General features: G+C 38.0%; 1 protein-coding gene across 1 annotated transcript in view; it reads left to right on the top strand.

Moving 5' to 3' along the window:
- The window catches only part of LOC129043076 (putative coiled-coil domain-containing protein 26), a 138,289-nt gene extending 127,856 nt beyond the window's left edge, over positions 1–10,433 (top strand). The window contains exon 3 of the mRNA XM_054499610.1: positions 10,349–10,433. Within this exon, the coding sequence (XP_054355585.1) occupies positions 10,349–10,412 (64 nt within the window). The 3' untranslated portion in view covers positions 10,413–10,433. The remainder of the gene's footprint in view (positions 1–10,348) is intronic.
- Positions 10,434–13,377: the final 2,944 nt, after the last annotated feature.

Here is a 13,377-nt window from a genome sequence, read left to right as displayed (position 1 = left end):
AAGCAGAATAGTGTTTTTTGAATGACTACAATGTGCCAGATCTATACACACTTATTATTATTATTATTATTATTTTACTTTAAGTTCTGGGGCACATGTGCAGAAAGTTCAGTTTTGTTACGTAGGTATACATGTGCCATGGTGGGTTGCTGCACCCATCAACCTGTCATCTACATTGGGCATTTCTCCTAAAGCTATCCCTCCCCTAGCCCCCCACCCACCGACTGGCCCCGGTATACACACGTTTTTGATATCACATTGCATTTTGAAAAAGCCATGTGACTTCTCAGATGCCATTATCCAAGCTGAAAAATGTAAGAAGAAAAAACAAAAACTTTGTGATGGTTAATTTTACATGTCAGCTTGACTGGGTTAAGCGGTACTCACATTTACCAACTAATGCTGGTCAAGCTTTAGCTCTGGGTATGCCCGTGGAGGTGTTTCCAGAAGAGACTGACACCTGCATCAGTGGGTGGAGTAAGAAAGATCTGCCCTCACCATGTGGGTGGACATCTTCCAATTCATTGAAGGCCTGGATAGAATTAAAAGGCAGTGGAAAGATGAAGTCACTCTTTTCTCTGGAGCTGAGACTTTCAGTTTTTCTACCTTAGACATCAGGGCTCCAGGTTTTTGGGTCGCAGATGTGGAAACTTACACGGGCCCTGCAGCCCCGCCCCCCCCTCCCCCCACCATGTTCTTGGGCCTTTGGCCTTGAACTGAGATTTACACCATTGGCTCTCTTGGTTCTCAGGCCTTTAGATTCAGACTTAATTACACAACCAGTGTCTCTGGTTCACCAGCTTGCTGGAGCGCATATGGTGGGACTTCTCAGCATGTGGTCCAGTTTTCGGATGTGATCCCATATGTGATCCAATTCCCACAATAATCCCCCTTTTATCTATCTATCTATCTATCTATCTATCTATCTATCTATCTATCTATCTATCTGTCTGTCTGTCTATCTATCTATCTGTGCATCTCCTGTTGGTTCTGTATCTCTGGAGGAACCAGACTAATACAAACTTGGAACAAAAAACAAGATCACCCAGCAAGCCAGCAAGCCAATGACAGAGCCCATCATCCTGCTGAGAAGGCAGTTTATAATAGTGATATTCTGTACAAGTCCCAGAAAAATGCTTTTTGGCATCAAGCCAAATATAGAATAGGGTGAATAGGCAGCAAATGAGATGTTTTACTGAAGATCAAGCTAGTTGACATGAATCATTTCATCCCATCCTTTTTATCTTGCTCCTATGTAGATATCATTAATCCATTCAGCTGAAGCTCTTGATTTCTGAATGTCTTAATCTCTAACTGCCTGGAATTTTTTTTTTGTCAGTTGAAGCTTCTTTTGCTTAATTACATATCAGGCAAGCTGGAAGTGTTAGAGAAATGATATTGGGAGCTTCCTAACCAATGACTGATGGGAGTTGGTGGGTAAATACTCCAGCTCCATCCCCCAGAGTGAGAGGACTCTGAGGTGTGAGTTCTATACTGACTATCAGAGTTCTATACAGTAACAGGGATTAAGTTATATGTTCCCACAGTCCTAATAAGCATAATAACATACTCTGTACAAGCTGCCTTCCTTCTTTAATTATGTTCCCACTTTCCTACAAGTGTTTGCTGGTATCATCTCTCCAACAAAATACTTCCACTCAAATCTTTGTCTCAGGGTCAGCTTCTGGGAGAACACAATCAAAGACAATTCCACTTGGTGGGAGGTGTTACTCAGGTATAGAACATGTGTTTGGAGCCTGTGAGTAGCAGAGCTCATTATGACTGCCTATCACCTTCAAAAATATGACTCCCAATTTATAAATGTATATATTGAGAGCCAAAATATGTGTTTTATAATACCACATATTAAGATAGACAAGAGTTTGGTAAATGACAGTTCATGGGCCAAATCTGGCTTTCTACCTGTTTGTTTTTATGTTCTGCATCCTGCAAGCTAAGAATGATTTTTACATTTTAAAATGGCTATTTTATAAGTACTCTAAGATATACAAATTGCTATATAAGTTACTTAAGTCCTTTAACTTGTTATATGAGTTGTTATATAAGTATCCTAAATATTATCTTTTGGTCCATAAAGCCTAAAGTTTTTACTATTTTGTTGTTCTTGTTGTTTTGAGGCAGAGTTTCTTTTTTGAGGCGGAGTTTCTTTTTTGAGGTGGAGTTTTGCTCTTGTCGCCCAGGCTGGAGTGCAATGGCATGATCTTGGCTCACTGCAACCTCTGCCTCCCAGGTTCAAGTGATTTTCCTGCCTCAACCTCCCGAGTAGCTGGGACTACAGGCGCCCACCACCAGGCCTGGCTAATTTTTTGTATTTTTAGTAGAGATGGGGTTTCACCATATTGGCCAGGCTGGTCTCGAACTCCTGACCTCAGGTGATCCACCCACCTCAGCCTCCCAAAGTACTGGGATTATAGGCATGAGCCACCATGCCCAGACACTATCTGATTTTTACAGAAAGTTTGCCAATGCCTGAAATAGTCAATAGCCCTTGGATGTCCCAGCAGTCTCTTAAATCCCACATGTATATTAACCATGCCAACCATGATGTCTGACCCACCAAAAGCCTTGAGACCAGAGAGGGCACTTATCCAATGGGTGCTAACTTATATAACATAAACAACCCATGCTGTATCCTGTCCTGAAAACATGGCCATGCCCAATCAATTGTTTTGTTTTCTCTTTGGAATTTTAAATAAACAACATGGAGGAAATAAGATAGCAGGAGCCACTAGAGTTAAAAAAAAAAAAAAAAAGGTATAGAAGAAAGTCATGAAATAGAGTCAAGTTTGGGATATATTGGGGTGGGAGGACAGAGTATGGGTACAAAGTCAGAATTATGAGAGAGCAAGACAAGCAAATGTTTTGAGGAATCCAAAACCTTGACACCAAGGGCAAGTAGCTCTGAGACAAGGAATAGACATAAAAAGATTGCAACCCAAATATTCTGACTCAAACAACTCTTTTGCATGCTATAAATCCCCTGAGGACCCTCATGTCTTAGTCCTCATTGTAATCCTGGAACTAAATATTATTCAAATGAATCAAATAAAAATTGATTAACATTCATTAATTAAATCAGTGCACTTGCTTTTCATCTCATGCTCCAATGGAATATCTTTTAATTGACTTTTGTTGCCATTTAATTTGTATGTTGTTAGTCGCTCTTAATGAGATTGCACCTTGACTTTCCAATTGAATTAGAAGACCCACAGGCTAGAAACAGTGATGAAAACAGCTTTATACCATTCTTTTCACACATTCTCTGAATGAATAGTTGCTGAGTGAATCATCAATATATTTTAAAATCTTTTTTCTTTTGCTTTGCAAGAAGGCATGCAGAGTATATTTATATCAGAACAATCTCTTCAGTGGAGTGGAGGATCTTGCACTCTTACATCTATAACTCTCTACCTCCATAAGTTCTTCCAAAAGATCTTATCCATCTACAGTATTTGGTGACTTTGTTCATCATTTTCCATCTCCCTGGTGAATTATTTTCATGTTTCAAGCTTTATAAATTTTCTCTGGACATAGTTTTGGACAATTATAGTCACTTTGATTCCCAGCAGGATCGTCTCTAAAATATTCCATCGTCCCATGAAATAATAGATCATGGATCAGCCAGAGTTAAAATGTTTTGTTTTTGGGAATCAGACATACAACAATAATTTTTAACATGACAGGTGCTTGTATTGCTTGACATGCACCATCTAAAAATGATTTATGTTTAGACAACACCATTATCAAATGGCTTAGTGTTATGGTCCCTCAGTATTCTTGGAGTAAAATGGTGTGGTAGAATATTTGTGAAATGCTGTCGGGAAGCAGAGCTAATCCATGAGAAAACTCACACATATTTTTGTAATACTTGAGCCATAATGTGGAGGCATGTAGACTTTTCTAGTAGCCTTCCTAGTTCCTGTAGTTTCTGCAGGACTTGGCTTTGCATGTGCCAGGGAATGTCACTGCTCCCTGTGCTCAATCTGGTTGTCTCCAACTTATTTAGTCAGATGGCTCTGGGGCACATCCAATAAGAAGCCAACCACAAAAATGAGCAGTTGCTGTTTATAAAATCCACACATTGTTATATAATCCAGATGACAGCACAAGTGGGAAATGCTGCTAATATTCAGCTTTAACCACAATTTTAACACTTGCAGATAGCAAATGTGTGGCTGGGGCGTCTAGTTTTACATTAGGCAAAGTCCTGGTAGAAATAGAAACTTTATGAGCTAGATCTATTACACTGAAATTTTATTGTGCTAGTTACGTGCTGAGGCTACAGGGAGCAGGGAATTGGACCAATGTGAAGAGCCAAAGTCAGTTTTCCACAAAGCCCTTGGTTGGTTCTGCCATCATTCGGTGCAATGAAGTATTTAGCTATGTGCTTATTATAGCATAGTTTCCATTTCTAAATGTGACACTGAGTACATCTGCCATTGGATCATTTCTAGAGCTAACTTTTACCTCTCAAGGAACATATTACCACAGCTTAAAAAGCCATTTAAATATGACAGGGAAAATAACCAAAATAAAATGCATTAAAAACTAAAATAACCATAAGTCTTTTGCTGTTGTTAATTTATGAAGTTTCATCCTACCAATACTTCTTTGTATTTATCCATAGTCTATGTAATTTTATCAGATGGAAATATATTTGGACTCAAGTAACAGGAAATATGACTAATAGTGAGGGTTTTTTTTTCATATAACAAGAAGGTACTAGTTCAGTAGGACTAGTTTAGTCGCTCAATTATGTCAAGGTTCAACTATAATTTACTTGTTTTTTCTTTAATGAGCTTGGGTGATTACTACAGCTCCAACCATCATTGCTGTATTTGGGTTCAGAGAGTGGAAAAGGAGAGCCATGATGCTAAATATCTAAATAACTGAAGATGTCTTCAGATATTTCCCAGGCTAAAACTTAAATACGGCTAACCTAGTAGCAAGGAAAATAGAGCATTCGATGATAATGATTGGCTTAGACAATGATTAATTCTCTAAGAGTGGGCATACTAATATTCAGAACAAAATCCACTTTCTGTTGGCAAGAAAGAAAGGTGTTCTGGGCTCTGGGTAGGTGTACGACAATGTCTGCAAAAACATCCTTTGGGGATACTCAAGTCTCTTCTTCTACAATCCCATTAGTTTCCCCATCTTTGCTTTTTCTTTTGGCCCTTGTTTATCTGACCCATCAAAATAATTTCTTAGTGAATTTTAAAGTAGTACCCAAGCCAATAATTAATACAGAGCTAGTTATTATAAAAATTATACAAATTTAAAAGTGGAAGAAGAATGCAAAAAAAACCCAGGTGACTTTCAAAGCAGGAGCTTTGGAGTCAGGTGGAATCATTTTTGAGTCCTGTCTCAATCATTGTTTCTTACCACCAGTGTGATTTAAATTTAGCTTCCTGAAAACTCAGTTTTATTGCAAAATGCAAATGAAAGCAATAATAAAAATGCTCAGATCAGAAAGTGGTTTTGAGGATTAAACCCTTGTCAAATGCTTGTCAAAGTGCCTAACCCATGGTAAAGCATAAACGTTAGCTATAGTGAAACAGTCATTGGTTAGAGCTTAAAGACTATTTTGATGTCACTGTTTTATATAAATTTTTTAAAATGTATAAGATTAAATGTGTTGATTTGGGGCTCTATTAAATGTCTAGGGTTGTTATGGTTCAAATAACGTGTATTAATATAATGATGTAACACACGTGCTGGGCATGATAGAAGCAGACTCTAAGTCAGGTGTTGGAGACTCAAAGATGAAATGGTTGATGAGTTTAATAGCTTGGAAAAATTACAAGTAAATAAATAAATACATACACACAAAAGTTGGTACATTTGGATGTTCATCACATTGGAGTTGTTCAATGGGAAGTGAGATAAAGTTCAGTTCTGTTTAAAATTTGATTTCATACTTAGGTTTGTTGCATAGATTAATGTTGGAGAAACAGTTGGAATATGTACCTGGCACATAGTAACCAGCTGAAAAATGCTGCCTCACATTATTTTTTTTTCTGCCTTATTTTTCTGGTTGCAAATGTTTAATCTCCATGTAATTAATATTGATATTATAAAATTATATAATATTGGCCTGAGAAGATAATAACCAATGTCAGAGCCCTATATATAAGGAACTAATAAAAGTAGTAATTATAAAAATGATAATAAAATAACTAATATTTGTCAAGGGAATGTGCCAGTACTGTGAAAAATTCTTTACATGCTGATTTCATTGAATACTGACCTCAACCATATAAGTTCTATAATCCTTCCATTTTAGAGGTGAGAAAACCAACATGTAGAAGGCATACAAATTTTTCCAAGGTTACAAATATAGTAAATACTGTAACTTGTAAGCAAATCCAGGTTTATGCCCACTCGAGCCTCCAAGCTCTTATCTCCAATGATGTTATGCCTCCTCTTGTCATTGTTTACTAATTACTTCACATACTAATGTTTGCTCAATAAATGAATTCACAAAATGAAACCTAAGTGGAGAGTTTCTAATGGAAGATGCTCCTTCCTGCTCACTATTTTACTAAAGCCTTGGGAGCATCATGTGTTGCTTTTGTTTTCACAAGATCCAAGAGGGCAGACACAAATGAGCATTTCTCTAATGAGATCATCCATTTTCAAAGGCAGACTTGGTTCTCCTGCTTATATCTTAGCTTCCTATTTTAATTTCACAATATAAGTAACAAGTGCTCTTATTAACTATTTGAAAATAGGAAAAAAATTAGGTTTAAAACCAGGGAAACATGTCCTGTACATTGTTCAACACCTTTTGGGACTTAGTGATCTCTCAGTGCTTTGATGTTCACGTCCTTTAAAATAGCCAGTAATTGTGCTGTTCATTCATTCATCTGAAGGGAAAGGAGAGGACTAATTAGGATGGCAACATGAATGATACTCTGTTTTTCATCAACTGTGCTTCCGTAAAGTTTAACCAATTTCTATTAACTGAAGGAAGAATTGAGGAAAAAAAATTTGAGAAATTTGTGATGCTGCTAGGCAATCCATACTTTTGGTGCTTACAATCTATAAAATTAGATTGTAAAATTTACAAAAATAAAACCCATCATCTTCCACCTCTTCCTCCATCCCCCAACCAAATGGTCTGTTTCCCTGGGGAACTCTTCTCATTTATTGACATTTCTATCTGTCCCATTTCCGAAGTCAGATATCTGAAAGTTGACTTTGGCTCTATTTTACCTCACCTTCTAAATTGAACCAAGTATGAAAAAAATATAAAATTTACAATTCTCAAATCTTTGTTCTCATCATCCACCTGGCTCTACCTTCAGACCACCAACCTATATCAACTTCACTTGAATTACTGGAATGACCTATTGTCTTCAGCGATGAGCATCACTCCTCAAGCTGCTCTCCAAGCTCCAGCAAATAATCTTTGTTTAAACAAAGCTGATACCATTGTTTTTCTACTTATCAATCTCCTGGAATTTCCTTTCACTTTAAGAGGAATTCAATATTTGTTTAGATGATTCTACTCTGGAGAGGACTTAATCTCTGCTTACTTGTTCAACTTCTCCCACGTCTGCTTCTCCCCTGAGTCATGGTTCAGTGATGATGAATGGTGCATGGTTCTTCGAGAAGCTTCTGGTCTCTATCACTTCCAACAGTCTGTAATGATATTCTTGCTGCCTAGAAACATTTGCTTTCCTTTATATCCATTTTGAGTGGGTAATTCTTCACATTGCAGCTTAGAAATTACTTCTCTGGGATGCCTTCCTTGATTTTTAGGACTAGGTTGTGGCCTTTCTATAGCCTAACCCTTACCACAATGCATACTCACCCTAGTCTACTACCTCTTTGAAAAACTGTGTATTAATCAGGTTATATCCTTGTGGTCTAGCGTGCAATAGTTGTTCAGCAAACACTGAAGAAATGGCATGCTGATAGGAAGGAAACTGGGGCCATCTGTGGAATTACTTCTAGTAAAATGTATACCTTTGGCTCAATTATCCTATATTTTGAGATAAAGCCTGTGAATGTGTCTATGTGTGTGTGTGTGTGTGTGTGCGTGTGTATGTGTGTGCACGCGCATATGCATGTTTAAAAGTTATTAGGGTTATTACTGTCAGTATTTCCTTTTCTAAGCTAGATAGATAAACTAGGCTTATTCAGAAGACTGAGAGTAATTTTTAGATTTTAGGTACTCAGCCCACCTGTATTTGTTTTCTATTGCTATATGATAAATTACCACAAAATTTGTGTCTTAAAATCATACCCATTAAATATCTCACAGTTCTGAAGGTCAGATGTCCAGCTCAACATGGCTGGGTTCTCTGTCCATAGTACCACAAAGCTGAAATTAAGATATCATCTAGACTGAATTATCTTCTCCAAGATCTAGGAAAAACAAGTCCTCTTTTAAGCTCATTCTTGTTGGCAGAATTCAGTTCCTATGGTTGTAGGACTTAGGTCCCTGTCTCCTTGTTGGCTGTCAGCTCTCAGTTTCTGGTGGCCTCTTGCATTCCTCACGGTCGTCCCTTCCATCTTCAAGCAAGCTATGGTGTGCTGAACCATTCACATGTTTTCAATCTCTGACTTTCCTTTCTGCGGCTGGAGAAGACTTTCTGCTTGCAAAGGGCTCATGTGTTTATGTCAGGCCCACATATGCTCTTTATCTTACAGTCAATAGATGTGGGACCTTATCGACATCCATGAAATCTCTTCAGAGTTGAATCAAATACCTGTATTGGTGTTTGATTGAATAAATGGGAAGTATGCATATATCAGGGGCCAGGAATCTGGGGCTGTCGTTGTAAAATTCTACCTACCGCACCACCAAATTATATAAAAAATGAAAATAAATGAAAACCAAATAGAATATCAGCAACAAAATTTGGTGATAAGAAATGGGTTTGAGTGGCAGGAGACATGCTCTAATTTTTGAAGGGAAATCCAGCATCCTGATAATGTCACACTTGATATTATGTGCTGTGAAATTTGTCCTATACAAACATTAATAGATGTAAATTCAGGGCTGCTTTTTAGCTTCTGTTCCAGGTTAGATGACTTTCTCATTCACAGCCTCTGTTTGGCCTTAGGCACATGTTTTACTGAATTCCTCATCTTTCTCCATTTTCATTTCTATTATCATTGTCATCATCATTTTTAATCACACCATTTACTGAAGATTTACTCTGTACCAACATGCTAGATATCTTATTCCATTTAATTTCTTCACTAACTCTTATCTAGTTATGAGTGTGCCCATTTCATTAATTCACTTAAGACCAGTCAGCAAATAAGTAGTCGAGGCTCTGGTTGTCAGATTCTAAAGTCCCTTTTTTTCTCCTCAGTGTTATACTGGTGTCTTTCAAAGATGTGATAAACCAGGTTCATTCAGGAGCATGTGTTGGAAAGATAAGGATCAGAACTCAATGCCTCACACTTCCAGGCTTATCCTTCTAGCTCTTCAGCTGTTGAGTCAATAACTGAAAAGATGCCCTGCCTGCCTTCTAAGAAATTGGCTCCTGTGGGCAAATGACACAGTCTTCATTTATTTCCTCTGACATTATGAATTAATTGTGAACTAAGTGACCAAATCATCATAATACAATTGGCCTCTAAATACTAAATTGTAAACTTGCGTGAATCAGGATCATGTGTCCTATAACATTTCTTTCTTTCCTTTTTAATTGAGCTTCATTCTGACATTCTCAGTAAAATCTAACAATGGGTTGCTCTGTTTCAAGAGTTAGTCAGACCCAGCTGTTATGAAAATAATATGTTTGAGAAAATTGACTTGACATTTGATGGCCTTACGATACTTCTGACAGGATATAATCAACTCATTAGGGAGAAACAGAAGCATTCCTTGTATAGCCACGTTATTTCTGGGCATGACCGAATTCCCTCAAAGTGGAGTGGGTGAGTTTTCAGGGCAAGCTGAGACTTCATCTCCTCGAGCCCTGCAGTCAAAGTGACTGAATGTACTTTTTCTTCCCCTGTCCACTGCCCTTGATCTGATGAAAAGGAAACATTACTTTCCTAAGCCAACAATTTCTTTTTTCTTCTTCTTTTCCTCTCCTGAAGTCTAAATTTATTACAAGGGCTTGGGTTTTAAAAGATTCTCTCAGTCTTTCTTCCACTCAGGAACAGCTGGGACAACTCTCTTGGGAAAGTGATTAGAAGCAGGAAGCGGCAATTGGGATTCCTGATTTCAGTTCCCAGGCCTCTCCTGAGCTCTCTGTGGGACTTTGAAGGGTTCATCTCAACCTCTTTACTAAGTTCCTTGCTATAAAATTTCAGCCTCTAACTCCCTGCTGCTTTGCTTGTGTTCTTTCCCAAACAGGCAATATGAAGAACAAGGAAGAGAACCAACTTTAGAGTCGAAATCCCAGCTCTCTACGGTCTAGAAAGTGATCGAGCTTTTTCAGGTCAGATTTTCATGTTCGTAAAATGAGACCAATAATGAGACCAATAACCCTGAAAAGCTACCATAAATATCAAATGAGAACAAATATAGAAAATACCTTACATAGTTCTTGGCAGGTCTTTTAAATTCTATACTAGATTTACTTGCCCGGAACTTTCTGCAATTTCTTTAAGTCATTCTATTCAATCTGTCAGTAAATATGTGCTTGACCTTATGTTTTTTAAAAATGCTTCATAATAAAATAATCATATTAAATTGAATTATTACAATTAGAATTTATATATATACTACAAGTTTCAGCTTATAGAGCTTATTGTTAAGGCTATCCTCACTTAATGTTCTGATTCACTGTATCATAACCTTCACCAGAAAAGGAATTGTGTCTATCTTATCATGTCTGTGTCATGAGTATCTAAAAAGAGTCCGGGGTGAGAGGGAATAGTTTCCAGATGAAACTGTTCCAACTCAGATCACTAGGCATTAGTTAGATTCTCATAAGAAGTGTGCAGCCTAGATCCCTCGCATGTGCAGTTCATGATAGGGTTCACGGTCCTATGAGAATCTAATGTCACTGCCGATCAGACAGGGAGGTGGAGCTCAGGCGGTAGTGCTCATTTGCCTGAGCTCACCTCCTGCTGGGCAGCCTGGTTCCTAACAGGCCACAGACCAGTACTGGTCCATGGCCCGGGGTTTGGGATCCCTGACCTAGAGATTTGCTAAATGAGTAAATTATGTAATTAATTAAATGTCTTTCCAAATATTTTATATTCTCTATGTTTGGCTTTCTCTTGTGTATTTTATATCAGGGGCTGGCAAACTAAGGCCTAAACACTACCTGTTGTCTGTTTCTGTAAATTTAAATTCAGCCATGCCCATCTACTACATAGTGCTTATATTTGCTTTTGCACTGCTGCAAAAGCAGTTTAATAGTTGTGCCACAGACTATATATATCGTGAGATGCAAAATGCTTACTGTCTAGTTCTCTGTCTTTTACTAGAGTGATATTTCCAAAGTAAAAATCCAATTATTTCACTATCCTTGCTTAAAGTCCTCAATGACTCAATCATTGTCATAAAGAAGTCTAATATTTTTCTATAACATGATCTGAACCCTGTCAATCTCTGCAGACTCATCCCTTGCTACTTTTTTTCTTAAAGCATGTAATTTTTCAGCCTGTCAAAGGTGCTGGACCTCTGTATAAGCTATTGCCTGTGCTGGGAACACTGCTCCTTCCAATGTTTCCTTGTTAACTTCTACTCATCCGTCTTGAATTTGCTTAAACATCATTTCTGTGGGAATGCTTTCTCTGAAGTTACCTTTGAGAATGCTTTCTCTAAAGAAGTTAGTAGCTTTTTGTTCATGGTCCAATTGCATCTTGTACTTTTCTTGTTCCAGCACTAATCAGCACTTTGCTAATGATAAAACACACATGCAAAGGGATTATTCAACTTGACCATGGTAGTAAGCAGAGAGTTTGGGGTTTGAATTGAGATCTGTCTAAATCTAATGGCCACTTTCTTTCTATCACACTTTGCATCGGATTAATATCTAAGATAATATTTATAGCATGTGGAGTCGGTACAGGCTGAGGTATGGGTCTAATGAAGCATAACCTTGGGATTTTCTAATCAATGCACAATCCCAGCCACAGAATTACTAATAATGGTAGCTGCAACAGACCTGTAACAGTCAATTTAGTTGGCAAGTGCCAAGATTTAAAGATGTCCCTGTCGTTATAAGTCATCTGCTGTTTCATAACAAATTACCCCAATACACAGAGGCTTAAAAGAACAACCCTGTATCATCTTACAGTTCTATGGATCAGAAATCTGGGTATGGCTTAGCTGGGCACCTCTGGCTCAGCATCTCTCAAGAGGTTGCAGTCAAGTTGTAAACCAAAGCTGTGGTCTCATCTGAAGACCTGACTAGAGAGACATCTGCTGCTTTTTTTAAATAACTAAAAGAGTATAATTGGGTTATTTGTAACACAAAGAATAAATGCTTAAGGTGAGGGATACCCCAGTTACCCTGATGTGATTATATCTGCTTCTAAGTTTACTCACATGGTTGTTGGAATGCCTCAGTCCCTTCCCATGTGGTTCTCTCCACACAGCTACCTCAAATCATGACAGCTGGCTTTCCCCGGGGAAAAATGATCTAAGAGGGTGAGGCACAACTCCCAACATGGAGTCTTTTATAACTTAATCTCAAAAGCGACATCGCATCATTTTAAACATACTCTATTCGTTAGAAGCGAGTCAATAGATCAGGCCCACACTCACAGAAAAGGAATTAGACAAAGACATGAATACCAGGAAGTGGGGATCATTGGCGGCCATCTTGGAGTTGGCTTAGTCTCCTGCCCTTACTCTGCATTCCACCTGTGAAGTTTTAGACCACAGAGATTCCTTCAGATTTAAATTATAGGTTTGTTCATGCTTTTCTACAGGAACATATGGAGTATTTGCATATTGACATTTTGGGCTGAATAATTCTTTGTTGCTGTGGGCTATTTTGTGCCTTACAGGATGTTTAGAAGCATCCCTGGCCTCTACCCACTAGATCCCAGTTGCACCTCCTCTATTCCGTTTAACAATCACAAAAATGTCTCCAGACACTACCACATTTATAGATTCATCAGAAGTCACCCTTGGGGGCTGAGGCTGAGTTAGTGAGGAATGTTGACAGCCTCAATAAAGTCAGGCTTCTGCCGAGAGAGTATGAACAGATGTAGGGCAGGTAACTGGCAGTGTTTTTTTAAAGAAATCTAAATCCTAACTTACATAGTTCCGGGTAACTGGATAATAGGATAAAAATATGAAAAACACTTTGTAAGGTTATAAGAGCCCAGGTATGAAGGTATTAAAAAGACAACTTGAGTCCATATTCTATGCCCAAATCTCTCAACAGTAGAAATTCTGACTTAGAACGACTAAGTTTATCA

The sequence above is a fragment of the Pongo pygmaeus genome, chromosome 7 (assembly GCF_028885625.2).
Source record: "Pongo pygmaeus isolate AG05252 chromosome 7, NHGRI_mPonPyg2-v2.0_pri, whole genome shotgun sequence".
NCBI classification, from domain to species: Eukaryota; Metazoa; Chordata; class Mammalia; order Primates; family Hominidae; genus Pongo; species Pongo pygmaeus.
The sequence above is the reverse complement of the archived record's forward strand: the minus strand, read 5'-3'. Positions and strand labels throughout refer to the sequence as shown.